This window comes from Fusarium falciforme, chromosome 11 (genome assembly GCF_026873545.1).
Source record: "Fusarium falciforme chromosome 11, complete sequence".
Lineage (NCBI taxonomy): Eukaryota > Fungi > Ascomycota > Sordariomycetes > Hypocreales > Nectriaceae > Fusarium > Fusarium falciforme.
Window position 1 is genome coordinate 228,722 of NC_070554.1, and position 27,910 is coordinate 256,631.

Consider the following 27,910-nt stretch of genomic DNA (forward strand, 5'->3'; position numbering starts at 1 on the left):
TGTACTGAAAGGGTTCTCTAGGTTGATACCTCTACTTAGTCCTTGCCTGGGTATTCATTCTCGTAGTGGCCTGGCCATCCCACAAGTTGTTTTCCGACAGCGAGGGCCCATCGACGACCGTAGAGTCGGCCCTTGAATGCTCGCTACTAATTATCTCAATAGACATCCCACAAGGCTTCTTCCCATCCCGCCCCACGGTTTTCCAGTTAAGACTCATGTGGATACTGGCGTAAGAAGTGAAGGTTGGGAGTGGATGTCTGGGGAGCGGCTGAGTTAAATGTCCACATCTTGAAGACTTTGGCTTCCAGATTATGATGATATCAATCTGTCTTTCACTAACTTACTATAATGGTTTCTATTCCAAAATAACCCAAAGTGTTTATAGAGCAGTTTAAAGAAGGTCTGCGGAGCTCGTGATGTAAAGGTTGTTGGTAGGCCACTTATTTCGGAATTATTACTAACCAAGCCGTTCTGACAAATCTTTGGGAGAATTGAGTTGGCGACTTGACGAATGGGTGTTTTTCTTTGACCACCTATAAATAAGATCAGGAGTAGGCATGGTCAAGCGGATGGAGAAGGCAGGCGACATCACTAGAGCCGTAAGAAAAGGCGCAAAGAAACTACTAGCTGGAGGCGTTTCTTGGTTATCGATATGGTCTCCCAAGGTATCTAGGGGGCGAACCGTGCGTCTAGGCGGTACAACGCTAGCTCCTGTTTCTTTGCCAAACCTATTTCTTGAAAGTCCATGTCACATCCTCCCAACCAGGCCTCCTACCGAGCTTGAAACCAGGGCCACTCGCTCCCCAAACAGGCCGCCTTGGTGCCGATCCGAAGATAGGATCAGTCGAGCCGGGCAAGTCCAGCCCTTCTACCCTGAAGCCAAGGGCCAGGACACCAGTGAATCCAAGAATCTCAGCGAAAGCAAACTTTCGGCCCGGACAGAGGTGACGTCCACCTCCAAACGGAAGCAGAGCCCCTCGTCTCGCCTTTTCGTCCTGTGCAGTGGCCTTCATAAACCGCCCGGGGTTGAAAGTAACTGCATCGTCGCCCCATACCGTATCGATAAAGTGAGTCACCATTGGCGGCCATTGCACGTTAGTTCCCTTCTTCAGTAGGTACTCTCGGCCGTCCAAGTCCTGGATCTTGGTGTCGTTCATGGCCCTCCTGTTTCCAACGCTATGAAGATACATCCTAAGCGTCTCCTGATAGCAAGCGTTGAGTACAGGACAGTACTTTTCGAACTTGGTAGAATCGACCAAGGCTTTCCTTCCGTTCGGACCATCCTCAATGGTTGTGATGGCCTCGATCTCGGTACGTACATGTTCCAGATATTCAGGTCGGGCAAAAAGGTTCACAAAAAGCCAGAATAGCGCCGGGATGGTGTTGGTAGACCCAACCCAGGGCAGCATGAGTTCTTGAACAGCAAGGTCCAGATCGTTGTAACCGGCGGCTCGAAGGACCGCAGTACGTTTCCGAACGATGTCGGAGACATCAGGTCCTTCCTCGCATCTAGCCTCGTAAAAAGGGAGAAACAATTTGTTCAACTCGCTCCTTGCCGCCATAGACTCTCCTGCAATTAGACGGGGGGCCACGTCAATAGCTAGCAGCGCAGCACTCTTGTCAAATGTCCTGGAACCGAGTGGTCAATGGTCTGTTTGGGATTTGAGTAAAGGGGGGCGGACGTCGTACCATAAAAGGTGCACATGTTCTGGGGTGATGGGGTTCTTTTCTCCAAACAGGGCAACAGCCGTCGCTTCTGTCATCATGTCGCGGATCCATAAAAAGGCGTCTGGAATAGTAACAGACTCATCCGGCTGGATAACATTGATGTGTCCCATCATCTTCTCGAGTGCCACCACATTCAGTCTATGCAGAGGCTCACCCAACAAAGATGAGTGAATGATGTCTAGCAAGTCCTTCATTACGGTCGGCCGGCTGATGACTTCCACTTGTCTCTCGTTCTGCCCAAACATTCCTTTGGAGAACTCAATAATGAAGGGGTCAAAAGAGATGTCGTTGTTGCGTAAGGCTGCCTGTATGAGACTGGGCGAGTTGATAACGTATAGCTTGCCATTCAGCATGGGAAGTGTACAGATGGGCATACGCCGTTCCTTACTGATGGTCCAGTTAGAGAACACGGTTCAACGGGTTATGGGGAGGCAATACTCACAACAAACGCGTGTAAAAGCCTGCTTTCTCTGTCATCATAGAGATGATATGACCGAAGATGGGAACCCTTGGCTTCAACAACGGCGGCTCGAGTGGATCCATAGTTGGAAAGAGACATGCTTTCAACAGATAGAGCAGTCCTGTCAGGGCTACTGCCAGTCCTGCGGTTGATAGGGACAAACTCTCGAAAAGCATCTTTGCCGAGTCTCGTTCCTTCACAACGGGGACAAAAGACTTGACACCAATTGCCTCGGAGATCACCAGCTTGAAACCTGGCGCAGTGGATCAACATTCACCAGATGAACGAGGACAATTGTTGTTGACCGCCGAGTTTGCTGATGCTGACTGTAGAGCCTTTATAGTGATTTCAGGGGAATAATCACGGCTAATTCTAAAATGCCAGCACGTGATGTAAGCGCAATTCCTTAGCTTGGCATTGGATAGTTGCTTGGACTTTGACCTTGCTAGGACAACCTGAGCTTAGTGCTTAGATTGTCAGCAAGCCTCTCGCCTGTTTGTGCCTCCTCCGTAGTCCTGTCGCATCGCTTATCATATCGTTGGATATTAGTGCAGGGGTTGGATTTATCCCGCGAATAACATCCGTGATCGGTTCCATACTCCAGGATGGTGGTGGAGATACCGTCGTGACAGGGATGCAACCCTTGCAGGCACCCACCCTAGAGTCTCGCGGACCGCCCTGGTTTGAATACGTTTTGATGAGTTGAACGCGATGAGTATATCGATGTGGAGTGATTGACGGAAAATCAATGGCTGAAATAGGACTGGTGATATGAAGCTCAATCAATGAGGTTGAAGGAGAACGACCCGTCACAGAAGTGTAAGAATTACGCTTCAAACACCCAACCACAAATCTGCCGGCAAATTTGCCATATTGTGGACAATCTCGGATTTGAGCCCTTCCTGGAAGGATTGTTTTCTAAATTCGAGGCATTTATTAAGTTGTTTCTTGAGATTAGTGTCCTAGTCAGGATGGCCGAGAATATGTGCCTCTACTATCTCACGTTACACTGTCGAGTCTGCCCAATGAACGACATCTGGCGGATAGCGAAGAGGCATATCTGATCCACGGATCTGATAACGAAAGCTAGCAAAGGCTGAGAGTTGTCTTAGAATGGGCTTTGCTAATGTAAATACTTGACTCGATAGATACTTCTGCTCTATTCGTGGTAAGATTGCTCACCAGCTTTCGTATCATCTTCCATCGGCTTTCGCCGCGTGCCTAGCCTTTACAATCTGTTTTTTCCACGAGAAGCACTGGGCACAACCTGCAAGTTTGGGGCTGGTCAGCTGTGCCTGCGTTTCGAGACGAATAGCCAGTAGGGAAGAGAAACACATACTCTGGCTGTGATGCTTTTTGCACTCATAAACACCGTCGCTATTTTGTGAAGCCGGAGGACAGATGATCGCATCTCTATCAGCGGTATCGAACTATTCATTCAATCAGTGGTCAGACCATCAACAGTAGTGCTAGATGACCTGGTTCATACTCCGTAGAATGCGTCGTTTTCCTCGCGGAAATCTGCACTGCAGTCCTCACACTGTTATGCGATTTAGTTTAGAGAACTTGTGGGGCGCAAGGTGGATTGGGCTTACCACTTCCTGGAGGTGCTCAGCGCAGAACACGCCATCGTTAATTTCGACAGATGCGGCGTCCATTGTGGTGATTTTGCTGAAGGGGAATGGTAATTGTATAGTATGGACAGGCTGATGTACGATCTCTGAAGATCAGGGATAGCGAGATACAGGGAAGAGAGGGAGCGAGAGGAGAGTGGGACAGCATGAAATAGAAGATGAAAGCGGTGAGGGATGCTCGTTTGCATTGACATCATTTAAGACACTATTGAAGCCAAGTCTGAGACCCAAATAGCTCGTAGAGCGGGACGATCTGCGGCCCGAGCTGTCAAGATCTGACAAGATCTGCACTCAGGATAGGGTGCATGAGTGGGCAACTAGAGATAAGGCCTCTCGCCAACATCTTTTGAACGTACTAAAGACGCTTGTGGGCCGTCGATCGAGATTCTTGTCCAACACCGCAGCTGCTACTGCAAAAGACCTTGGAGAGGAGGGTAAGCTAATCTCTGTATACTGCTGCATCGTCTTTATTTGGCTCTCGGACTATGAGGATAGATCATGATCCTATCTTACTTTCTGATCCTCAATGACATCACCGAAAGAGCCCTGAGCTTATGCTCCCATCAGGACAAGTTATAAGGTATAATAAGAATGCTAGGGTTTTAAATAAAAGAGATCTAATGCGTTGATTATCGTCTTCGCCGCTATACTGTCTCGTTTATTTCCCCCCCATCACTGTGCCACCTTTCTTAAGACCGCTTAGGGACTCTTGAAGCCGCATGGCGTTGTACTCGGGATGTCGAAATGCTCCAAGAGCTGACTCATGTGCTGAATGACCGGTATCTGGTGTCCAAATAGAAGCCGCTGAGATTCTTGCGCCATGGGCGAGTACATGATGGCAGCCAACTGCGCATCCAATGCGCCTTTGATGTCCGAGTCGGCAGAGTCACCGACCATAATTGTCTAAAGAAGAGCGCCGAGTTATTTCATTGCATATTGAAAGATTCGCCGATCGGGTTTCCGATAACCTGCTTCCTCCCAAGTGATGATGCGGTCGACTAGATGCAGTATTCCGATGTCCTCAGCCTTAGCTGCCTGGTCTTCGGTTTGCCCGTTAGTGATTACGCAAATGCGATACCCATGCTTGCGTAGTCTAAGCAGCGTCTCGATGCTTCCCGGCGTGGCTCTTCGGCTGGCTCTGTATACTGCCTTGTACCCAGCACGGAACGAGTTGACCTCGTCAAAGACTGGGTTCAGGCAGACCAAGAGCTATGAAGAATAGATGAATATTCCGGGTGTCGGCCACTTCGTATGTGATCACTTTGCTCAGATAATCATCATATGCTTGTTGAAGGGCGATTTTGTACTTGTGGATCAGCTCCTCCACATTCTTCCTTGCAAGACTAGGAGGTGTTAGCTGTATTGCGGATATTGCAAGACTTAGTGAATGGTGATGGTCGAATAGCGTGCCGTCCAGGTCAAAAAGACGACCTTGGTGGGTGTTGGTTCCATGGTAATTCTGATACTGGCCAAAGAAGAGTGAGTTGAGGCTGGTTAGAAAACAGGTCACGAATCAAGGGCCAAGATGTTGAATTTACAGCAAGGGGTAGGCTCGCTGTTACGGTAAGTTTCAAGGTCGCGTGCCGATTTTATCAAAACATTTCTTTCAAAGTTTCCCAACAAAACTTGTATTTCCCTTCAACTAACAGAAACCCTCCATGCCAGCATCATAGACTCATCATCCATTTGTCAAGGTACTCCGAATCCTCCATCTTTCTCAGCAACTCCTCATACTTCTTCCCCTCTGCCATACCCTCCTGCAGTGACTGCGTAATATCAGGACATTTCTTCACGTCATCCCATTCCGTCGCGCCAAAATCTCTCAACACGGCGTACCGCTCTTTCATGGTTCCACAAGCGGCCAGCCGGGACCAGTCGTCTGGTTTTTCGGGTGCATTATACTCTGGTAGCCGTAGAGAGGAGTCTCCCGCGAAGGTTTTGAGCAGGAGAACAGGGTGTCCGTTCTCTCCTGGGGAAGACGTAGAGGAAGATTTTGAAGGGTAACCAACGTGCAAATTGGGTGGATAATAGTAATCGTAGGGGTAGGATGAGTCTGGCTGCTGCGCTTCGAATTTAAGGCTGGGCCCCCATCGAGCGCCCAGCTGCATGAGGCGGAGGGCGAGTGTGTCTTCTTCTTTAAAGATCCTTCATCTGCAGTAATTTGGCAATAGGACTCTCGGGATGAGCGTGGAAGTATAAGCCATTCGAGTTCAACGGCTGTGAATCGGCCCAGGACCACACCACCTACTGACGGATAGGCAATGACTTTACAGTTGTAGGGACCGGGTATGGTTCGGTGCTTGTGGCCTCTGGGGGGCTTAGCAGAATCCGGGGACGAAGGGGTAATGCTTTTCATTGTGAAATGTGGTTTCTGTTCGACAATAAGGAAGAGAGAAAGGAGGGCGGGGAAATCACGACACCAACATCCAACACAGTCACATGTATGCAAGCACAGCCTGAGGGATCCGGGGGAGTCAGCTGCATTTGGCCGGAGGGAAAGGAATGCTTCTCAACCCAACTTGTCAGGTCATTATCTTGGAGAGACTAGACCTTTGCAGGGAAACCCCGGCATGTTTTGGGAGGATTCTATCTAGATCCTTGTGAGTTGGCATGCTTGCCCTCGTATTCACGAAGCCTCAGCCACCTTTTGTCAATTTTATATCCTTGCAATGTGCCATCCCCACCAGCGACCAGTGCAAAAGAAGTGCAGATATTTCCCTGCCTAGGTAGAGTAGATACCAATTTATAAGAATAGTGTAATCGGATTGGCCACTGTGTTAGCATTGGGATATGATGCTATGATGTGTTGACAATGTGTTCTTTATTATAGTTGAAGCCCGGCCCTTGATGGGTTAACTGAGCTAGAAGATCGTGTAATAGGATCATAAGATAATCAGGCTAGTATGTCACAACTTGAGATCTTAGTTTTCTGCTCCTTAGGTCAATTAAATCTTTGCCGTCTTCAACCGGCGTGGTTGTCTCAAATCCTGGCAATGTACGTGCAGAGAAAGTTTGGATACTATTCATACATTCCCATGGTTTACGACCAGCTCAATGACATGCCTCTCGTTCCACCCCTGGATCGGAACGATCAACCCGGACTGAGCGGCTTGGTACCATTCGAAAAGAACGACGCTGAGCCAGCCGTATCCTTGATTTCACCCAGGACGGTGACGGAATTTGCCCATCTCTATACGGAGGAGGATCTGGAGAGGACGTGGAGATTGGTGCCCCTCACGACCGGTCCTTATACCCCGACTGGTATTGGGAGCAGTACAATGGCTGGATCAAGGAGATTGAGAGTTTTCTCGGCCAAGAAGGAAACGCAACGGCCGCTTAGCGTCTTTCATCGAGGTTGGCAGTGGTAGTCTACTTGTTGAAGACTATATGCCCTTTGAGATGCAAGTATGTAGATGGGCAGACCGGTTACAACTCCGGAGTGAGTGTAAACTCCCCATCTTCGGAGAATAAGCAAAATTTCCAGTTTTCCGGTTCCACTTCCCCAGGTTTCATCACCTGATGTAACAATCTACATATCTCCATGCTATTAACGGACTATCGGTGCGCGCGGTGGCAATGATGCTAGTCTATACCCCGCATTTACGTGCGGATCCGAGGGCCAGATCGAGTAAGGTCGGTCTCACCTACCCCTGATGGCGGCGATAAGCCTGCCTACCCCAAACGCAAACACCATCGTCGTTGGCTCGTTTATCCACTCGCTATCATCGACATGAGCAGGCACAGTTGACAGCCACTGATACTCGTGGGCACTAGCTTCACATAGGAATCGAGAGAAGTAGCATCTCAACCAGGTTGAGTGCTGAATGCGTCGCCACCACGCCATGTTGACTTGGGAACATAGATTTATATCTCAGACAAGCCTGCTCCACCAAACCAGCAACTCTCATCAGGCCCTGTCTACGGTACAAGACCCTCAAAAGACTGCGGCTCATCGCTTCTTCCCTTCTAGCTATCCTCAAGATGGGTTCTGCAACGACCTCCCCCGAGAAGGATGAGTCCTTGGGACACGTCGCGCTGGATCTACCCAAGGAAGGACAAGAAAGTATCATTCAAGCCACTGACGGTGCCAGCATCTCGAACGGCGAGACCGAGGAAGACCATCCATATGAGCCACTCTCTGGCGTGGCCATGTACGACGGCCGCAGGTTGGTAACCATCCGCGCCATCTTGACCGGCGGAGTACTTGGCTCACTGATTGCCTGCTCAAACCTGTACCTTGGTAAGGTCGCCACGACATAGCCGAGACTGTTGGACTAACATGAAAATATCTAGGACTAAAGTCCGGCTTCGGTGCCGATGCGACCCTGTTCTCGGCAATCTTTGGTTTCGCCATTTGCAAGCCCCTCGAAAAGTCCAAGGTGAGACGTCGCTCTACGCCTAAGACGTAGGCACCTTCAACCTTGATCATATGCTCACATGCTCCCAGATACCCTTCCTGTCCGGCCACTTCGGCCCACACGAGAACAACATCATCCAGGCTACGTCGCTAGGCTGTATCGGCGTCGGCTTCATGTTCATGAGCGGTGTGCCTGCTATGTACCAGCTGAAGCTTCTTGGACCCGGTCCTCAATCCGACTACGGAAGGATGCTCTGTCTCACACTTGTTGCGGGCTTTTGGGGCCTCGGCTTTGCTGTTCCTCTCAGACGCATGTTTATCCTTAGGTTGGCACGCCAGCTTAGTCTCTACTTTCCTCTGGGACAAGCGTCAGCGATCACGATTCGCGCTCTTCATTCAAACACCGAAGGCTCCACAGGAGCCAGGGAGAAGATCAAGACAATCAGCTACTCCTTCTCGGCATCTATTGTATGGTCTGTTGCCAGTTCCTACGCCCCAGGAATCCTCTACCAGTGGAATCCTTTTTGGTGGATCTACAAATGGGGCGGTCACGGCATTCTGAGCGCCGTGAACTGGGGCTGGCTCTCCTGGCAATGGTCTCCTTCAATGATCGGAGTGGGCATGCTCATCGACCTCAACGCTTCCCTATCCTACCTTCTAGGCACAGTCCTGGCCTGGGGCGTCATTGGACCAATAATCGTGGCAAGGGGCGAAGCCATTGGAATTCCTTATGATCCCACCAACCCAAAGCTCATCACCTACAATGCCTTTATCCCCGAGCAGCTAAAGTCGAGCCCTTCGCCTCGGTACTGGGTGCTGTGGCCAGCAGTCTTGATGATGCTTGCCGCGTCCATTGCCACGATTCTCCTGGAGACCAAAAACTTTGGCAAGCTTGGCAAGTATGGGCTTCAGCGACTAGAGTCCAAGATTGCAAAGCACACAGGAAGACGCCTGCTCTTCAAGGCCAACTCCGATCCGGGGGCTCCGGTCCTTGGAGATTTCGAGATCCGGGATCCCGTGCCAACAGAATACCAGGTTCGATGGTGGGAGTGGTCATCCGTCACGGTTGTGGCATTTGTGTTTGCAATTGTCACTTTAAAGTATACCTTTGGCGTACCCCCTGCCCTCATTCTTCTCAATGTCTTCCTGGGCTTTCTCTGGTCGTTCGTGGTGATCCAAGTCTTTGGGGCTTCTGGCACCAACCCCACAGGAACTGTTGCAAAGGGCTCTCAGTTCGTGACTGGTGGCGTCCTCCGTAACCAGGTCGAGAAACAGGGATTTGAGCATTCTGCCCGTTCCACTCTTGTAGGGACTGTCTTGTCTGCTTCTGCTGCCAACCAGGCTGGCGAGCTGTGCCAGGATTTCCGTACTGGCTTTCTCTTGGGGACACCAGCTCGGGCGCAGTGGCATGCTCAACTGTTGGGCACGCTCATCGCCGTCTTCCTATCCCCAGGCCTGTTTGTCTTGTTCGCCAAGGCGTTTCCCTGCATCATTGACGCATCGGCCACAACTTGCCAGTTTGCTCTACCTTCGGTCACAGCATGGCGAGTTGTGACGGAAGCCATTCTTGCCGAAGAATTCCCCATCAGTCAGTCTAGTTGGATCTTTTCCGTGGTCTTCTCTGTCGTGGGCATGTCGCTTGTGGTTCTGAAGCGCTACCTGCTACAAAAGCCACACCTAAAGAAGTGGGAAGCATTTGTACCCAACATGTCGCTTGTTGGTCTCGCCATGACCATTCCCGGGTCTACCACGACAGTGACAGTGGCTATCGGCTCAGTCATTGCGTGGGTGTGGCATAAGCACTGGCCCAAGTCCCACACCAGGTTCATGTACGCCGTCGCATCGGGTGGTATTGCGGGAGAGGGCGTCGGCTATGTTGTCCTCAGTGTTCTCCAGATTGCGGGTGTCGGCGGTAGCGAGCTTGGAACGATGATCGGGTGTCCGGGAGGTGCGTGTTAAGTTGTCGGAATGGGTCCCCAAAAGGGGCATTCGCGCTGGAGCCGGTGGCTACTAGCCCTGATCAGGGCATGAGGTCCGCCGATATCTTGCAAGGAGGCTTGAACGTAACATCTCTTTCGTATATATAGGACGGTATGATTGATTTGATGTCACTTTTTCAGTGAGACAAATTCAAGATCCTTTGAAACCAACCTATCATACCTACTGTGAAGAGAAACGTCGACTCGACGAATCCACCATCATGGCGCAAAGGTTCATCCCTATCTTCACGACCGAGGCCCCTACTCCTCTCCCGCAGTTCTCACAGGCTGTTGTGTACAATGGTATTGTGTATGTTTCCGGGAATATCGGTGTCAAACCTGGACCCAAGTTCGAGCTGGTAGAAGGAACAGCAAAGGACCGAGCGGTAAGTGACAGAACGTAGCATACCAGTTGTTCTACTTGGCCTTTCTCAAAGCAATGCTAAGTACAAACTCTTGATTAGAGACAAATTTTTTCGAACATTCGAGCCGTCTTGCAGGAAGCTGGCAGCACTCTCGACAATGTCATCAAGATGAACATCTACCTCACGGATATGGCCAACTTTGGAATTTTGAATGAGGCATACGACGAGTTCTTTACCAAGAACATTAAGCCAGTAGGTGGCTTCTTGGTACCCATCATTGAAGAAACTAACGGCAGTTATTTAGGCCAGAACTTGCGTGGCCGTACACCAGCTGCCTTTTGGGACGGATGTTGAGATCGAGTGTACCGCGTTCTTGAATGCGTAGTAGCACCAAACAGGATTCTGAACAGTGTGATAGTTGAATAAAACTAGTTAAGTAAAATTAAGGCTGCATCCTTTGAGACGCTGCCGTTGGTTTTGAATCTCGGGTAATGTGCGGGGACCTTGTGTGAGAGACTTGCTCCTGCGATCTTCAATCTCCAAGCTCAGATTCCTTGTGGTTAGTACCACTACCATATGAGTCGGGTTTCTATTATCATGGACTGAGAAAAAAAAGAACCTTGAACGAGTGCAGCTCAGTCATCTTGGATACGCGTCGTCTCCCACTGTTTAGATACAAGACACCTTATATTAGACTGAGAAGCACATCCTTGGCTCGTACGAATGACAATACTTCTTCTGGCTGAATACAACAAGAAAAGTTTATGCAGCCAGGCAACCTTTCAAATTTAGGAAACCTCATAACGGAGCAGGCCATAGAAGCTGACCCTGAGGTGACTTGACCAGCAATCCGCCCTTCCATACATACTTAATCTTCGCTGGGCTGCTGAAGAGGTGAATGTCATCTAGGGGATTCTCTTCAAGAGCAATCAGGTCAGCATCCCAACCCTTCTGGATAAGCCCCTTCTTTGGGGCAAGGGCTCCAAGTGTCTCAGCCGAGTTGATGGTCCCAGCTTCGATGGCCTGTAGCGGAGTCAAGCCCGCCTTGACAGCGTAAGCAACTTCATCGCCGTTCTTGCCATGGGCCGTGTCTGACGCCGGGTCGGATGCGGCGATGTCGGTGCCGAGGGCGATCTTGACCCCCTTGCGCACGGCGGTCTGGTATGCCCTCAAGTGAGACTCGGCAATGTTGACCATCTTCTTAGCCGTAGGCGGGTTGAGCTTGTCAAGATTCTTGAGTCCCGCCTCGATGACATGACGAGTCGCCACGAGCGTGACGCCCTTTTCTGCCATCAGCTCTGCCGCTTCATCGTCGATGTAGCTCCCATGCTCGATTGTGTGAGCACCTGCCTTGACGGCTGCCATGATACCATCCTTTCCGTGCGCGTGAACAGCCACAGACCGGCCCTGTAGAGTGGCTTCGTCAACCAGAGCAGCAAGCTCTGCATCCGAATACTGCCTGTACTTTGGGTTGTCCTGAGTGCTGAGAACACCACCGGTCGCAACCACCTTGATACATCGGGCTCCTCGCCTGATCTGTTGTCGAACGGCGGTACGACATTCGTCTACTCCGTCGGCTAGCACAAGAGCACTAACACCGGGCCAAGGATTGCTACCCGAAGTGCCTTGACGCGAGTAGACAAAATCAGAAGGTAGAGTGCAAGCGTCACAACTGCCACCTGTTATGCCGATAGCACCACCGGCTCCAAAGATGTTTGGCCCAAGAATTATGCCCCTTTCCACTAGAGGAGCCACTTCGGTCGCGTAAGAGCCCACATCTCTCACCGAGGTAATCCCAGCCATGAGAGTCTGGTGGAGGCCGCGTGTGATGGCAGCTCCCAGAGTTGCAGGGTGAGTCAGGATCATATCGGGAAAATCGACTTTGATAGTACCGATGAAATGAGTGTGGCAGTCCCAGAGGCCTGGCAGGAGATATTGCACCGACACTCGCGGTAGTGACGCGAGAGATCGAGGTAGCTCTGACTGGGGCCCAACAAAGGTGATGGATCCAGTGTCGAGAGAGATGCCGACGGCAGCGTTGAAGATTGGTTCTCCTCGTCCTGGGATCAGACAGTGTGCAAAGATGCAGGCCGATGAAGAGTCTCCATCATGCGTGCTGATCTGGTAGGCTGAATTCACTCGAGGAGTGACCGAAAACTGGGTACGGGGGGACGAGTTGACGGCAGTCCAGCCATCAATTGAGTTGTCTGAAGAAGAGCTCCATTGTCGACAAGATCTTTCAAGTGTATGTTCCTGATATTGACAACTGCAGGACGGCTCTACTTGATGGTGGCTGTCTGGGACAAAGTAGGCCTGGCTTGGATTCATGGTGTTTGGGTTTCGATTCTTTAGAAGGGTCATTTCTTGTAAGACGAAGAGCGTTGTTGCTTCATACTGTTTAACTCAAGTCTTTCAACTACTCTTAATACATTCCCTTTCGATTCAGTCAGTCTGAAGTCCTCGTCAGTTCGGACCCCCCTGCATTCGCCATGAAGTTGGGCGTTTAGTTATCTCGTGCGTTCCCGCACACCCGATTAGGCAAGTCGGTTCACTCGCCTAAAAAGGGCTCCCGATCCGCCACCTTCAACCTCATGATCCACACGCATGGTCTAGTTGGTCGAGAGCTGCACGAATCCGCCGGATCCCCAAGAGAGTGGCGTCGAGGTCTTGCGTAAAGACAAGCCGGAAATGGCCAGGGAGATCGCACCCGGCAAACTAGACGTCGGTTAATCGTGGACTCGAGGAACGAGTGAGATTGCTTACCTGGCCTGCATTCAAGAAAACCCCGTGATCAATAAGCCATTCACAGAGCTGAAGTTCGGGGCTCAAGGTATTGTCGGTGGCTGGTAAACCACCCGCCGGGTCTTGGAAATGGTGGATCCAAGCGCCCAGATCGATGAAGACGAACAAACCAGCTTCAGCTCGTTGAAATGGAATTTCGTTTGTTTCGAGTGCAGTGGCGACTTGTTGATACGCATTTGCTAGTCTTGGTCTGTATACGTCGAGGTATTCTTGAACCAGGTCCAGTCGCTCGAGAAAGCGAGTCACGAACTTGTCTGACATGACACTGAGCCAAGTAAACCATCTGTGCAAGCAACAGTAGTTAGATGTGATTCCGAACAACTTGTGCAATCTGGAGTATGCAGGAGGGCACCGACGTGATTTTAGAGACGGCAGCTCGCACTTGAGCATTTCTGCTGACGAGAAATGCCATTCGTACGCCTCCCATATTAAAGTCTTTGCTCAGTCCGTAGAGGCAGTGAACATTCTCTTGAGCAGGGATACTGAGAATGCTTGCCATTGGAACAAGGCCACCGTCATCAGGATTGCCCTGGCCGTTCTCCTTGGAGAAGCTGGACAATGCGTATATCTCGTCGACCACGAGATGCATCTGCCGTTGTGCACACCATGACGCCAGTGCCTCGAGAGTCCGCTTGGAATACCATCGCCCTTGGGGATTTGAAGGATTGCTCAGGCACAGCATGCGACAGTTGACATTCCGATTGTCCCGTGCATCATCAGCGGCAGCTTCAAGCGTCTCAATGAGCTCATTTGACCCTTTAGATCCGAATGGATCTTTTAAACCAGTCGTTGAGACTGGCACTGTGACGAGGCCGGTTCGCACACTCAGGTCAAAGTCGAGCATGTAAAACCCGGGCGTGGTATAAAGAACTCCATCGCCTTCATCGCAGAGAGTCCACGCCATCATGTTCAGTAGCGAGGTGACACCGTTGGCTGCCAGCACCTGTTCAGCGGCCACTGGCTCTACCGGATCGAAGAAGCGGTTGAAAAATGCAGCAGCGGCGTTGAGGAGGGCCTGAGACCCGCTGAGAGGTCCATAAGACAAAGCTTCGGAGGTAAAGTGTAGGTTTTTGCCTGCGTATTCGCTCATCCAATCCTCCATAAGACCGTTGAGCGCCCCAGAAAGGTTGATGATGCCGTCTGGCGTGTTTTGGGCGTCATATTTGGGTCGAGACTTGACTCTTTGCATCAATGTCCAGGCGGGACCTTGATCCAGGGTGGCAGAGCCTCGAGCAGAAGGTGGAAAGTTTGCGGCCATCTTAGATGTGATGAATCGCCTAGCAAGAAGAGAACAAAGATAAGGGTTGATTGAGACGACTGCCCGGTGAGTGTTGGCCACTAGCACGTTATCTGTAAAACAGGCGGAGTTTTATACGGCTGCTCAAAGGGGTTTCCACGGGGTTTTGGCACGTTTGGAGCCCGCCACAAACCGACATTGGATTCAGGGTGGAAGCATGGTGCCATCCTCTACCGTTAATATGGATCCCTCGTTATCAAGCCACTACTGCTGGCTGGCCACTGTGATAGCGGTCTACAGCAAAACATCAGGGGCGAATGGGGCTTATCATTCGGGCCCTAGCCGCTAAAATGCGGGGAAGCTGATCCCATGTCACCACTGAACATGACCTTCTCAAAACATCAACAGCGACTTGAACCGTCTGAGGCAGCAGCAACGGCACCAGGCACTACGGCAGCATCAGAGGGAGTTACAGGCAGAGACACGAGGCCAGAAGAAGAAGCAAGAAACGACCTGGTGGCAAGAGGCTCACCATGTATGCCCCTGCGCCACCACGCAGCAAGAAGACAGACATCACGCGCAGTAGAAGTGGCTGCGCTCGATGCCGCCAGAAGCGGCGAAAGGTAGCACTTGAGATATATCCCGTTTCTGCTAAGCAATAGCTGCTGACAAACCCTCTGTATAGTGTGACGAAGGCAAGCCGAGCTGCAGTCGTTGCGTAACGGCCATGGCCGAATGTGAGTATGGTGGCATCACACTCAAGTTTAGGGAGGCCACACGATGGGCAGCCCAGAAGGTTGAACTTGGAAAGGCCATGGCCCCAGTCGTCGCTGCTACGACAGCAAATATGACGCCTCCGCCGCCCCAAGACTCAGCAGACGTCGTTCAAGGGCACGGGATGTCCATCTCAGACGAAAGCACAGCCTCGCCTGTTTACCAGCAGCTGTCACCGCCTCAAGGCACTGAAGCCCCACCAGCAACTTACTATCACGATATACAACCTGCCCCATTTCTGGCTGAACAGAACGATTGCAGCCAGGGGTCAGCGGAGGTTCCAGAGCTTGGCCTCGAGGCTGATCCCTCACCCGCTTCTGCCTCCGCGTTTGACCCCCCTACAGACAACCAGGGCTCCATGGCCGGATCTTTGCTGCACTCTTTCTACTCCCCGAAGCGGACCGGTGCCCAGGTGGGCCAGCTTGGGCTTGATATTGTATCATCCACAGCGGATGCGGATGATGCGCTCTTCACCCATCTCCTTGACCTTCCCGACTCTCTGGTAGATATGGGGATGGCGGAGCCTTACTGGAATGGCATTATGATGCAAAACACTGTTGAAGACTCACCGGACTCATCATTTCAACAGCCATCAACCGATACTGACGCCCCTGGAAATTGTGACATCGACCCAACATGTCAGCCTATGGTACTTGACTATCCACTACAAGCACCGGACCAACAACTACCATCTCCGATGATAGCTGGGCAGGATCACCAAACGTCGAAAGCGAATACCAGCAGGACAAGTCCTTTTCCAGTGGTCCAACTGCCATGGCCGAAAGCCCAGAAGCCGCCTCCAGGATCAAAGATCTCTGTGGGCCACAGAATTTACCTCGCTCATTTCAAGGTTGCCGTATTACAGGCTTTCCCCCTCGAGCTGCCATTCTTGTGGGACATGGTCATCAAGTCCGAGCCCGTCCGTTACGCGGCTTTATCACTGTCAGCGGCGAACCTCGCGAACCTACAAGGTCAGCAATTAGACAACAGCCGAGGGACGCTCACTGCTACACCAGCCCACTCTGCTAGAGCCACTGCCTTCTCGAAACAAACTGTTGAAACGTTGGAAAGTGGTGCGGTTGTATCTTTGGATGCTCGCCTTGTAACGATGATCCTAGTCGTCTTCTATGAGCTTGAGGCCAGCTCTTTCAGCAGCGCATCCCACTCCCTCTCGATATTAAATGTCATGATCCTCAGTTGTACCGAGGATGTGTTATCGTCAATTAACGGCTGTATCATCATTCAGTGGTGGCTTCATCTTCGCACCTTGATAGCTGGTGCCCAGGGTCCATATAGCCTCTATGGATCAGAGGATCCCACCGAGTCATTGATCAACCAGTTGGAGTTGAGAGTTGTAGAGACTCCACAGATGATCGACTTGATTACGACCAAGGCTACTCGAATCTGGCACCGTGTTCTAGTAGCCAAGTGTTTCAGGGCGCCTGGAGACATGCCTGTTGACACCATGAGAAAAGTGGATGACTGGTGGAGGATCTTGAAGGGGAACCACCTGTGTGAGCCTGCACGGGACGACCAAAATCCGAGCCAGATTCTGGGTGAGGAGGACCTATACAAGGAACTGGGGAACTTGCAAAGAACCTTGGGTGCTTGTGATGCTCCAGGGAGCTTCCAGTCAAGCATGCTTGAAGAGAGCCCAGCATCTGGAGAACTAATGCCCCTCCACTTCCCCAACCACCGCTGTGCCATAGAAGTGGCCGATTTTGCCTTTGCTCACATCGTATGCAACCACATCCGCCTTCGTGCTCTAGCGGAACACTCGACAGACTTGCCGCGTCAGTTCCCAGACAGAACTTCGGATACGGCGACTGCTTTGGATTCATGGGTTCTCTTGTTACTACGCACTGTTGCTGGTCTTGACATCTCCAAATGCGGAAGGGAAAACACATACAGGAGAGGAATTGTGAGCTCCCTCTTCCATGCCGGGCTTTTCTATCCAGGCCAGGTCTCATCAAAGTTCATCAACGACACGGTCGGACGAATGATCGACGCCCGAATGGAATTTGAGAACCCCTTCTACCCTCTTCGTGCATTTTTAGACTTTCATCAATCATTACAGCGCCAAATGGTTGAAGGGAGAACTATATTCTTTGCTTGTTCGACATACGACGAATGGACAACCAAGGAGACACTATTGTCTAGAGGAGAAGATGAGTATTTGATGATTATTGGCTGTGAACCGGACGGCCGATACTTTAATGACCTGGTTCCTTTCACTGAGACCTAGGGATTCGGAAAGTATTTCTGGACAATCTCGAATAGGTAGCAGTTGTTCACACCTTCAGATAGAGAGTACATGTAGTATATGGCTAGAATGCAAACTAAAACAGCCTCTCTTCTGGCACACTCGCCTCCAGACTAGTAGCCACCTCATCGTTCTGCAAGCCATGCCCCCATGACAGCCGAGATTGACTCCGGCTGAAAGTAGGGGGCAAAGTGCCCGGCCTCATCAACTGCGTATAGTTGTAGGCGATCAGTGCCCTTCCAGAACCCACCCCTCTTCGCACCTCCTCCCTCTTCCTTTAAGGAGACCAGTTTGCCCTGCTTGAAATACCAGCTCTCATAGCGGAGGCTTCGATATTGTGCTTGACCCTTCCATGGCTGCGCATCCAAAAGTCGCATTTGGCCGGGAGTGTTACTAGTAGATGATGGTTAGAAGGGCCTATTCTAGTGGGTCGAGGGGACTTGGGATACTTACATGATGATGTCATTGTTTCCATTGATAAAGAGTATCCTAATGTCAGTATTATCGAGCAGCCAAGTCAACTCACGAGTGACTGGCCGATACAGATGCGCGGCCTTGACCCAGCGGTTATTGGTATCAAAGTCAATCAACTCAAATGGTAAGCTCGAGAAGCCGAGCCTTCCTTGCACCCAAGGTTGGTTGAAGAATCTCCAAGTTTCCCCGTGAGCAAAGTTGGAGCACAGAGGAGGTTTCTCGCAGGGATGACGACCTGGGACATGACAAATCAGCAATCTAGATCTAGCACTTTGAACAGTAACTCTCAGATAGGATAATGGGGTGGGTAGTCGCCAAGGAAAAGTCGTGACTCACTATCGTATGGATCCCACCCTCCTGGACGAGTGTCTCTGGTAAAGAATTTCCCAACAGTCCGCTCGCAAGTGTCCATCATAGAGAGGCAAACCTTCGAGTTGTAGCTTTCCCGGCAGTGTGCTCCCATCAACTCACAGGTTGGCACAGCGGCCGCCATCTCGGCGCAGGCCGTCTCGTTCATGAGAGGTGCTGTGCGTAGATGGGATACAGGGTCCCAATCTGTACAGAAAAAGTCGAAATAGCCAGAGGACTGATATGAAGAATCGATATACCCATCAACTATGACGGCCGAGGAGATGTTGATATGAGGATCCAACCCTCGAGCAACCCTCTCATGCTCTAAGTCCATGATATACTTGGTATAACCAGTAACGTAGTGGCCCCCCATCGACTCGCCTGTTATGTGCCAGGGGCGCCCCGAGAACTCGGGAAAGACGTCTGTAGACAGGGTGGTCAAGAAAGAATAGATATCTCGTGCGCCTTGTTCAAGGCTCACAGCGATGTCTTCACGGTCAACAATCTCTGAAAAGCCAACGCCAATCGGCTGGCTAGGTTTGCATGTTAGGGAGACGGACGCTTAGCAGATGAGCAATTCAAGGTCGTTACTTACTCGATATAAATAACATTAGCGTGATCCGTCCACGAATACTCGAGCCGTCTCGTCGAGTTTCCATCTGGATTGACTGCACATGGGCCGCTGCCGAGAAAGCAACCCAACTCTCCAGTTGCACCTGGACCGCTTTGGCATTCTTTTGTTAGCATAATGGATGTCGCTATAATGACTGGTACTGCTCCTTCAATTTTGTACTCACCCACTCATCCAAAGAAGCAGAGGATCCGTGGCTGGCTTGTTGCGACTCTGGAAGTACCCTAGACAGCAAGTCAGCTTGGTCGTTGAGGCAGCCTCAAACAGATGAGCTGGGGGATAGCTAACAAAAAAACATGGACTTTTCCGCCGTGATGTTAATGGTGCCGGTCCAGTATCGGGATCCAGCATCGCAAAGGTCAGGGGATTGCTCCCTAACATTGAACTTGACGCCTTGATGGGGATGTGCCATGGGCTTTTGGAACTGGGCGCTGACCAGACCTCTCGCAGCCGCCAGAAGCAGCACCGGAATTCTTCCGAAGAGTCTCATTGTGGCCCGGCTTGTGGTATGGCACGCTGGGAAAAGAAGCCAGTCGATATTGATAGCAGCTTTACTCTGGGCTAGTTAACAGTCGGGTACTTATTTCCGGCATCACGAAGCCAATCCCCCTGGTCAGTTGCGCTGAAGCCAAATCCACATTTGCGGGGGGAAAGAGATGCGGATCGGAGCACCCGATTTGGTCTAGGATCACGCACTCACTGATAACGGTGGCAATTCGACGTTCAATATGACATTTATCGCATGGGGCGCTCTCAGCTGCAAGATATCGGTCCAACATCTGCATCGACCTATCAGTGATTCAAGCCAAATGTTGGGACTTTTCACTTGGGCTCTCGTGGCCCTGACTCCATGGGTACAGGCGGCAATTCCACTGGTAGCTTCACCGTACGTTGAAGATTCCGACACTGCCTTCCCCAGTCGCCCCGGCGTCGAGCCCTTCACCTTGCGACTCGGCCATGATACAGCCAGTGTTTGCAACAGTTCGACTCCGGGCACTTCTGGCTTCATTACTTCCAAGGACAGACGTGGAGGCCAAAACTCAATCTTCTTCTGGTTCTTTGAAAGCAAGCACGATCCCGAATCAGACCCCGTGATTCTGTGGATGACTGGGTATGGTACCTATCTACCACCGCTGAACTGGACCCCAATTGACCTGATTTGCTTGATATCTAGTGGCCCAGGTGCGTCATCCGTGGGCTATGGACACTTGATGGAACTAGGACCGTGCCGTATAGCTCCTGAAGGTGAATATACTGTTGAGAATCCATTCGGGTGGAACAACAATGCCACTCTCCTGTTTGTCGAGTAAGACTGCCAATACAGCACATGACGACGTGTGTGGTTACTGACTATTCTTTCCACTCAAGTCAACCAGTGGGAGTAGGTTATTCCCGCGGAGAGCACAGCTCGCAGGGTCTTCACGATGCCTCCACAACTATGGACCAATTCCTACGCCAGTTCATAGTCGCATTCCCCAATCTAGCCGATCGAGACTTTTACATCGCGGGCGAATCTTACGGCGGCTCATGGGTTCCTGCTCTTGCAACTACGATACTGCAATCTCAGAGCGAAACCAGCGACGGCGCGGAACGTATACAAGTCCAAGGAGAAGGCTGTGGTGCTGCTCCGGCCTCACACGACCCCGACAACAGTCCACGGATCAATCTGAAGGGCGTTATGATCGGCAATGGCCTCATCCGACGATCGATACAAAACATTGGCTTCTTCGAGACCGTCTGCAATGAACCTGACAGCTTGTTCAACACATCTCAATGCTTGCAGTGGGCTCCTCGGGCCATGTGGTGCGAAGAGAATCTCGGTATTTGTGAGACCGACGGCATGAAATCTCCTGTCTGCAAAGAAGCCGAGACCAAGTGCAGCGCAATCAGCAGAGTTGTCGTAGAAGACATGCACCGCAACCCGTATGACTTCCGCCAAGAGTGCCATGACCCTGCAGCTTGTTACCCAGAGATGCAGCACATTGATGAGTATCTAAACAGAACTGATATCAAGCAAGCCCTCGGTGTCCCAAAAGATGTGCCCTTTGTAGGTATATCCTTCGATGTTCTAGAGCAGTGGGATCGGGTGGGCGACCTGTGGAAGTCGAGCGACGATTACGTCAACTATCTGCTCAAATCTGTAAGTAGCAAGGCAAATACTGACCAACTCATGCTGACCATTGTGATGTATAGAATATCCGTGTTCTTATCTACGTCGGGGACAAAGATCTATACTGCAACTCGGCTGGAATGCGTCTCCTCGTTGACCGGGGTCTGAGCTGGGACGGTCAACCCTTTATCCGATTCAGGGAATTGATGCCTTGGTACGTCGGAACAAAGGCAGCTGGTCGATGGAAGTCATATGAGCCTCTTACGTATGCCGAAATCTCCGATGCTGGGCACATGTCGCCGTTCGACAAGCCCGAGGAGGCCCTGACTCTGATCAACGCCTGGATTCAGGGAGGGCTTCCGAGCTCGTAGTAGCAATTCGTGGATAGATAGTCACTGTAGATCAAGATCATTCTATTGTAATTGAAAAGTCCCAAGTCCAGATGTATGCTGTCTTACGTGCTAAATCATGAGTCACGCTTCAAGGTAGTATTAGATAATCCACTCCATCGAAACGGCCACGAACATGTTTCATCTTATAATCACTGACCTCTTTCAAGTATTAAAACCATTCACACTACCGTTTCAAGTGAATGTTGGCGATGTGGGCACAAGATTTCCAACACCACATGACGACACCCGTTGTTACTACAAGGTATGCCTGCGCCGCACCATTCCCTGCAGCGGCTATCACTAGTTCATCCCGGCACAGATAAGCTGAGCAGCCGCTCGTGGCGCGCACTTGTTGACCATTTTTGGTAATTCTCGGCCGTTCAGCCCTTGTATGGTGACTGATACCATTGACATTCGATGGCATTACACCGATTACTTGGCGGCAAGACGCTCCCTGGGCGCCAAGTTTGCTCAAACTGTGTTTTGACATATGCTCACATGAAAACCTCCGTTCCTATTGAAGGTTCTCACACTTGTCTCTTCCACGCTCGATCCAACACATCAGATGAGGGTCTTTTTGCGTATCTTCAATACTGCTATCCTTCCTGCCCATTCGCGTCCATCATGATGATTGTCAACCTCCTCGAGTACGTATTGTATACGGAAAATGCGAAACATGAAGCTTGCGGGGCCGGTAGGGTTGCTTTTATGGTCTTTGTTCTGGTTCACGTCGTCACGGCAGCTACTCGCCTCTTCTCACGACGAAATCGGGAACAGCACAAGTTTGAATGGACTGCAATCAAAACGATAGGATGCGTAAGGCTACAAAATCTTAAGTATAACGATCGATACTGAAGACCTCTATAGGTAGCCAATGGGACCCTTGTCATTGTTGGCATATTGACCAGCGCAAGATTGACACTGAATCAGGGCCGGACTCCCATTGACAACCCTTGCCTCATCGGCGTCATAATCGCATCTGTTACTTCGCTCTTCATCATATTCTTGAGTCAGCCGTCTTTTCTGCAGGCCATCTATGAATTGTCGTCATGCGTTATCTGGACGGCTTCCTTAATTTCAGCTCCTACCTTGGACTGGCTCGCCGTTTCTATCCCGGCCTTGTACCTTATTGCCTTGATCACGACCTTCGGCTGCCCTTGGACACCGGATTCCTCAAACAACGGCGATCATCCCCTATCGAAAGCTCCTTGGCTTCCTAGATTCTCACTGTCCTGGGTCGACCCCTTGATGAGGCTGGCCGCACATGGAGCACTGTCGAGTGACGGCATCTGGCCAGTTGACCGCCATACCTCGGTCCGGTACGCATTGGAGCGGCCTGAATTTCAACCACACGCTGTCCCTCGAAGCCTGTCAGCTGGACTTGGTCGAATGCTCTGGCGCAACTTTAGGCTCGAGATGGCTTTGAGTTGCCTTCTTGCGCTCGTCAACGTCGCAACTGCCTTGGCGCAACCGTTTTTCCTCCAATCCTTGCTCGGATATGGCGACATGCTCTCTGTTTGTGGGTTATTTGCAGCAAGCATCATAGCGGGTGCTACTGATGCTCACATGAGATTGCTTCTTCGCAGGGTTGGAGTGCAGATGAGATCAGCGTTGACTGCGCTGCTTTGTGATGGGTGCATGTCGACTGCCCAAGGCAGGGAATCGATTGCTGACCCTACAGTCCTGATTGAAGTTGACTCGGCCAAGATCTTTGAGCTGGTAGAGCAATATCATTTGCTCTGGATGGTCCCTCTACAAGCTGCAATCAGTATCGCGGCTCTGATCCTCCTCCTCGGCTGGCAGAGCGTCCTCGCTGGGTTCTTGTCTCCGGTAAGGCTGTTTCTATCTATATTTGGGTACTTCAAAGTGGAGTCTGGGTGCTTACTTTTCTCCAGGTCGTAGCTTTACCCCTGATTGCTTTTACCACCAATCGAATATCTCGGCAAATGGCCCTCGTGATGCAAGCCAAAGACTCGAGAATTGCCCTCGTCACCCAGGTCGTCAAGCAAGTCAGACAAGTCAAGCTCGGAGCGTTGCAAACTCTGTTCCAGCGCAAGATCGACGAGAAACGGTCCCAGGAGCTCGAAAAGTACAAGGGCGTAGCCTTACTCAATGCTTGCATGGTATTTCTCGTCTACGTCATGCCGCCAGCATTGATATCCGTCACATTTGGAACATCCATCCTCCTTGGTCATCGGCTACCGAGTAATGTGGTTTTTCCAGCCCTCGCCTTTTGCTTCAACATTACCAGAGCGGCGTCCTTGCTTCCTCGTTTGGTGATGATCTACCAAGGCGGTCAAATTTCTTTTCGTCGCATTAAGGAGTTTCTGCTTGCCTTCTACAACAATAGCGTGGATCTGGACCAAAATGAAATCCGGCACGAGATACCAGCCGAGCTCGGAATGCGAGGGTGTGACATTGGGTTCGCGGCATTCCACGACTCGCCCAAAGCTATCCTTCAGAACTGCACCATGCAGGCAACTTCCAACTGTCTCGTCGTCATATCGGGACCTGTTGGCTGTGGCAAGACGACTTTGATTCGTTCCATCATTGGAGAGATCAAGCCTAATATTGGCCATGTCTGGGTCCACGGGAGAATCGCGTATGCACCGCAGGTTCCATTCCTGGTCTGTGGAACCGTGCGCGACAATATCCTCTTTGGTCTGCCCTTTGACGGGCCTTTTTATTACCAGGTTCTCGATGCCGTCTCACTCCGATCGGACTTAGCCAGGTTGTCCGAGGGCGATGCCACAATGCTGGGAGGAACCGGTGTTGCTCTATCCGGTGGACAGAAGAGTCGGATTGCTCTGGCAAGGGCAGTCTACGCCCGGCGTGAGGTTGTGGTCCTTGATGACCCCCTCGCAGCTGTGGATGCCAAGGTTCGGGCTCACCTTATTAGGCGTGTTTTGGGACCCCAGGGCATTCTCAAAGACTCGCTTCGAATAGTCACAACGTCTTCCGAAGCTTTGATGTCCTATTCTGATGCACTCTATGTTATTAAGGACGGAGCGTTGTCACTGGCTGAGCGACCCCAACGAGCTGACCATCATGCTACGGAGCTTGACCCAAGCAGCACGTTGGGCTGGCTTGATAACGTCAACAAGACTTCGAGACCGTTGTTCGACTATGGAGCCATCAAGTCAAACGTGTCTGTATCGGTAACAGTCCCCGAACCCGACAGCGACATGGAAAGCGCACCCCTTCTGCCACCGGCTCCCAAGACAAGCGAACCGACCGACGTTGGTGGCGCCCCAGTACGATTTGATGCGTACCTGAGATTCCTCAAGCTTGCCAAGCATGGTGGTTGGATAGTCGTTCTTGTGACGGCTGGCGCTTCCAAGCTGTTGGACATCTTGGCCGTCTTCTTCCTGAAGCTGTCGAGCGATGAATTCGAGCGCCAGGAACACTCATTCAAGCTTGCTTACTACTCAGCCTGCGCTCTTCTCGGTGGTGTCCTCTCAGCCATCTTCGTTCTCGTCGCCTACTACATCTGCGTCATCCCAGCATCTAGATCCATCCACGCCGAGCTTACGGAAGGTATTCTGGAGGCGAAGTTTGCCTTCTTCGACATGGTCAACCTTGGACAGGTTCTCAATCGCTTCACCAATGATATCAACAAGGTCGACAGCTCGGTGAGTGCTGGCTTCATCAGCCTGGTGGCTCTCTGCGTTACAGCCTCGGCATCGATCCTCGTCATTGTGGCAGCAACGCCATTGAGCATAATGTATCTTGTCCCCATTGGTGGTGTGTATTTCGCGGTTCAGTCATATTATCTACACGCTTGTAGGCAGCTCAGGCGCCTTGAAACTCTAGCTCGAGGACCTATTCTCAATATTGCCAATGAGATTCGTGTTGGAGCGTCTGTCATCAAGACATTCGATCAAACTGCCTCCTTCAAGGAGCAGGCCAGGGATGTCATAGACGATCATATCCGTGTATGGGTCCCCTTTGTATCGCTGGATTCTTGGCTGATCCTTCGTCTACAACTACTTTCCAGGTGCGTCTATAATCTGATCTTCTGTCCTACAGTCATAAAGCTAACACTTTATAGCATTGTCCAACTGTTGTCTGCCGTTCTGCTTCTGTGGCTTCGCACGCCTGCTAGTACCCTGGGTCTTGTCATGAATTATCTGATTCAGATCACATCTCAGTTCAACACTTTTGTTCAGATGCGTGCGACTCTTGAAGCAGACATGACTTCTGTTGAGCGGATATGGTCCTATGCTGCCAACGCGCCCGAGGGTCAGCATGACGACGAGACGGTCCCATTGCCAAGCTGGCCTCAAAACCCATCCATCACTTTCAAGAGTTACGAGGCATCCTACAAGGCTGGTGATAGGCCGTGTCTGCATGGCTTGACCTTTAATATCAAGGAGGGTGAGCATGTTGCTGTCGTGGGCCGCACCGGCGCAGGCAAGTCGTCTCTTGTTCTGGCTATACTTCGTGCCCTAGAGCATGACCCGAGCAAAGGTGGTAGTATCACCATCGACGGAGTTGACATTGGGCGCGTCAACTTGACAGATTTGCGCAGACGTATAACTCTTCTTCCCCAAGAACCTACAACCTTTGAAGGAACCGTCCGGTTCAACCTCGACCCAGAAGGGACACGAACTGAAGAACAGCTGCGTGAGGCTCTTGATGTTTGCAATATGCGTCAGATCTTTAACATCAAACCTCATCAAGATCCGCTAGACTATTATGTTTCTGACTTGGGGTATGTCGAGCTCATATCAACATCCAAAACCACATGTCACCTTGCTAACTATATCTATGTAGGAGAAATTTGTCTGGTGGGCAGGTTCAAATACTCGCACTCGCCCGGGCTATTCTAGCCAAGAACAAAATTGTGATCCTAGACGAAGGTGGGTTACTTGTGGTTTTTGACATGCTTTGGCTGACATCTCTTCAAGCTACTGCGGCCATGGACGCTTCAACAAGTGCCATCATACACAACGTGATCAAGCACAGATTCCGCAATCACACAGTTATTACCATCACCCATCATATTCACTCGGCTGTGAGTTTTCCTCTTAGTTAGTTGTTTGCTATGTGTCACTGACACACGTTCTACATAGCTCGAGCATGACAAGGTTCTGGTAATGCATGATGGTCAGGTGGCAGATTATGCAGCCCCCGGAGACTTGCTGAAGGACAAGACCTCGATGCTTTCAAAACTGGTTGCTGACGCAGAGACGAAGACGTAGACATGGGTTGTTCGGATTACATAGCGGCATTAGCGTTATTCGTTGTATTCTATTCTACTGCGTGTTGAAGAAGAATGCGTACGTAATATACTGGCTTGGCTATGCAGAAATGGAAAGGCGTCTCGTAGCATATATGCGTGGTTGTATTGATACATAGTTAAAGTTTGAATATACAATATGCAAGAACGAAATAAAGATATACGAATATGTTCACAAGTCAGGATGCAGAGCGGAATCCCTCATAGCCTTGACCAAAACTTTCGGTCTTGAGAGCAACCGCATGGATTTCGAGCATACTATCTGCTTCAAACACCAGAAGCCTAGATCAAGCAACTCCTATCAGAACCATCCTTCCCTTCCTTCAACTTCCACTGGTATACAACTGGCTGGGTACTGGCCTGAACCACCTCAAAGCATGGCCCGAGGCTGTTGGCACTCGGCTTAATCAGGGGCTTCCCTGTTCCAACTACTTCATACTCAGTCACGGCAGCCTGGCCGAGATACTCCTTGAGCAATGATCGGAGCTCAGCTTCAGAGCATCGGGATGGAGTGTTGCGGCATGTCTCGATTAAGCTCAGTGTGATGGTATCCAGACTTTCTGTGCCGTTTGAGGCGGCTCGCATTTCTCCATCCACGTTGGTCAGGTAGATGAGGCCACGCCCATACGGAATTGTCTGGGCTTGAGGGATAACCCAAGACTGATCATAGGCTTCTTTGTCGGAGATGTTGACGTAAGGATTAAGGTAATAGGTCTTGATCCTCCTGTTCATCTCTTGTAGGTAGACCTCAGCCGAGATTTGGCCGTTTCTCCAAAGCAGTCGCTGCGAGTAGTACTCGGCAGTCCCTTCAGCATATCGAGAAATAGCAGAGTCGTTTCCAGTACTGATGGAAGGCCAGTTGTGGGTGATTTCATGAGCGAGAAGAAATTTGAGTCCGTCTTCGGTAGTACTGCTCTCGTTGAACCAGCCAAAGGTGAAAGATCTTGCCAGCGCAGTGCCTCCGCTGCCGACGTTATCATTATGTCGAATAAAGACACGATATGGCTGAGTGCCAGGATCTTTCCAGAATTCAGACGAGTAATTGAAAAATCTATCGATAAATGAGGCCGTCGTTTCGATATCAAATGGCGGATCTTGGAGCCAATACATT

At 50.8% G+C, this 27,910-nt stretch overlaps 8 protein-coding genes and 1 pseudogene across 9 annotated transcripts, besides 1 other annotated feature; 4 read left to right on the forward strand and 5 right to left on the reverse strand.

The window, feature by feature from the left end:
• Nucleotides 1–728: 728 nt before the first annotated feature.
• Nucleotides 729–2,439, reverse strand: NCS54_01300700 (annotated as a pseudogene). The gene is made up of 3 exons: nt 2,171–2,439; nt 1,690–2,115; nt 729–1,629 (listed from the first exon to the last, which is right to left on the reverse strand).
• Nucleotides 729–2,439: a sequence feature.
• Nucleotides 2,440–4,743: 2,304 nt separating this feature from the next.
• Nucleotides 4,744–5,930, reverse strand: NCS54_01300800 (Hypothetical protein; the record flags this gene model as incomplete). The annotated part of the gene is made up of 3 exons (XM_053158223.1): nt 4,744–5,031; nt 5,084–5,165; nt 5,557–5,930. The coding sequence occupies 3 exons, from the start codon at nt 5,928–5,930 to the stop codon at nt 4,744–4,746; spliced, it is 744 nt and encodes a 247-aa protein (XP_053014198.1).
• Nucleotides 5,931–7,803: 1,873 nt separating this feature from the next.
• On the forward strand, nt 7,804–10,908 carry NCS54_01300900 (Hypothetical protein; the record flags this gene model as incomplete). The annotated part of the gene is made up of 6 exons (XM_053158224.1): nt 7,804–8,062; nt 8,116–8,201; nt 8,270–10,127; nt 10,300–10,544; nt 10,623–10,775; nt 10,828–10,908. 6 exons carry the CDS (start codon nt 7,804–7,806, stop codon nt 10,906–10,908), a joined length of 2,682 nt encoding a protein of 893 aa, XP_053014199.1.
• A 413-nt stretch (nt 10,909–11,321) lies between these two features.
• On the reverse strand, nt 11,322–12,851 carry NCS54_01301000 (Amidohydro-rel domain-containing protein; the record flags this gene model as incomplete). Its single annotated transcript, XM_053158225.1, has 1 exon — nt 11,322–12,851. One exon carries the CDS (start codon nt 12,849–12,851, stop codon nt 11,322–11,324), a length of 1,530 nt encoding a protein of 509 aa, XP_053014200.1.
• A 775-nt stretch (nt 12,852–13,626) lies between these two features.
• Nucleotides 13,627–14,583, reverse strand: NCS54_01301100 (Aminotran-1-2 domain-containing protein; the record flags this gene model as incomplete). Its single annotated transcript, XM_053158226.1, has 1 exon — nt 13,627–14,583. The coding sequence occupies one exon, from the start codon at nt 14,581–14,583 to the stop codon at nt 13,627–13,629; it is 957 nt and encodes a 318-aa protein (XP_053014201.1).
• Nucleotides 14,584–15,095: 512 nt separating this feature from the next.
• Nucleotides 15,096–17,581, forward strand: NCS54_01301200 (Hypothetical protein; the record flags this gene model as incomplete). Its single annotated transcript, XM_053158227.1, has 2 exons — nt 15,096–15,185; nt 15,248–17,581. 2 exons carry the CDS (start codon nt 15,096–15,098, stop codon nt 17,579–17,581), a joined length of 2,424 nt encoding a protein of 807 aa, XP_053014202.1.
• Nucleotides 17,582–17,724: 143 nt separating this feature from the next.
• Nucleotides 17,725–19,545, reverse strand: NCS54_01301300 (Hypothetical protein; the record flags this gene model as incomplete). Its single annotated transcript, XM_053158228.1, has 6 exons — nt 17,725–17,992; nt 18,053–18,308; nt 18,545–18,957; nt 19,020–19,148; nt 19,222–19,279; nt 19,344–19,545. 6 exons carry the CDS (start codon nt 19,543–19,545, stop codon nt 17,725–17,727), a joined length of 1,326 nt encoding a protein of 441 aa, XP_053014203.1.
• Nucleotides 19,546–19,864: 319 nt separating this feature from the next.
• Nucleotides 19,865–21,536, forward strand: NCS54_01301400 (Carboxypeptidase; the record flags this gene model as incomplete). The annotated part of the gene is made up of 3 exons (XM_053158229.1): nt 19,865–20,361; nt 20,424–21,195; nt 21,249–21,536. 3 exons carry the CDS (start codon nt 19,865–19,867, stop codon nt 21,534–21,536), a joined length of 1,557 nt encoding a protein of 518 aa, XP_053014204.1.
• A 1,659-nt stretch (nt 21,537–23,195) lies between these two features.
• Nucleotides 23,196–26,761, forward strand: NCS54_01301500 (Hypothetical protein; the record flags this gene model as incomplete). Its single annotated transcript, XM_053158230.1, has 6 exons — nt 23,196–23,387; nt 23,453–25,554; nt 25,609–26,271; nt 26,334–26,419; nt 26,468–26,574; nt 26,633–26,761. The coding sequence occupies 6 exons, from the start codon at nt 23,196–23,198 to the stop codon at nt 26,759–26,761; spliced, it is 3,279 nt and encodes a 1,092-aa protein (XP_053014205.1).
• Nucleotides 26,762–27,910: the final 1,149 nt, after the last annotated feature.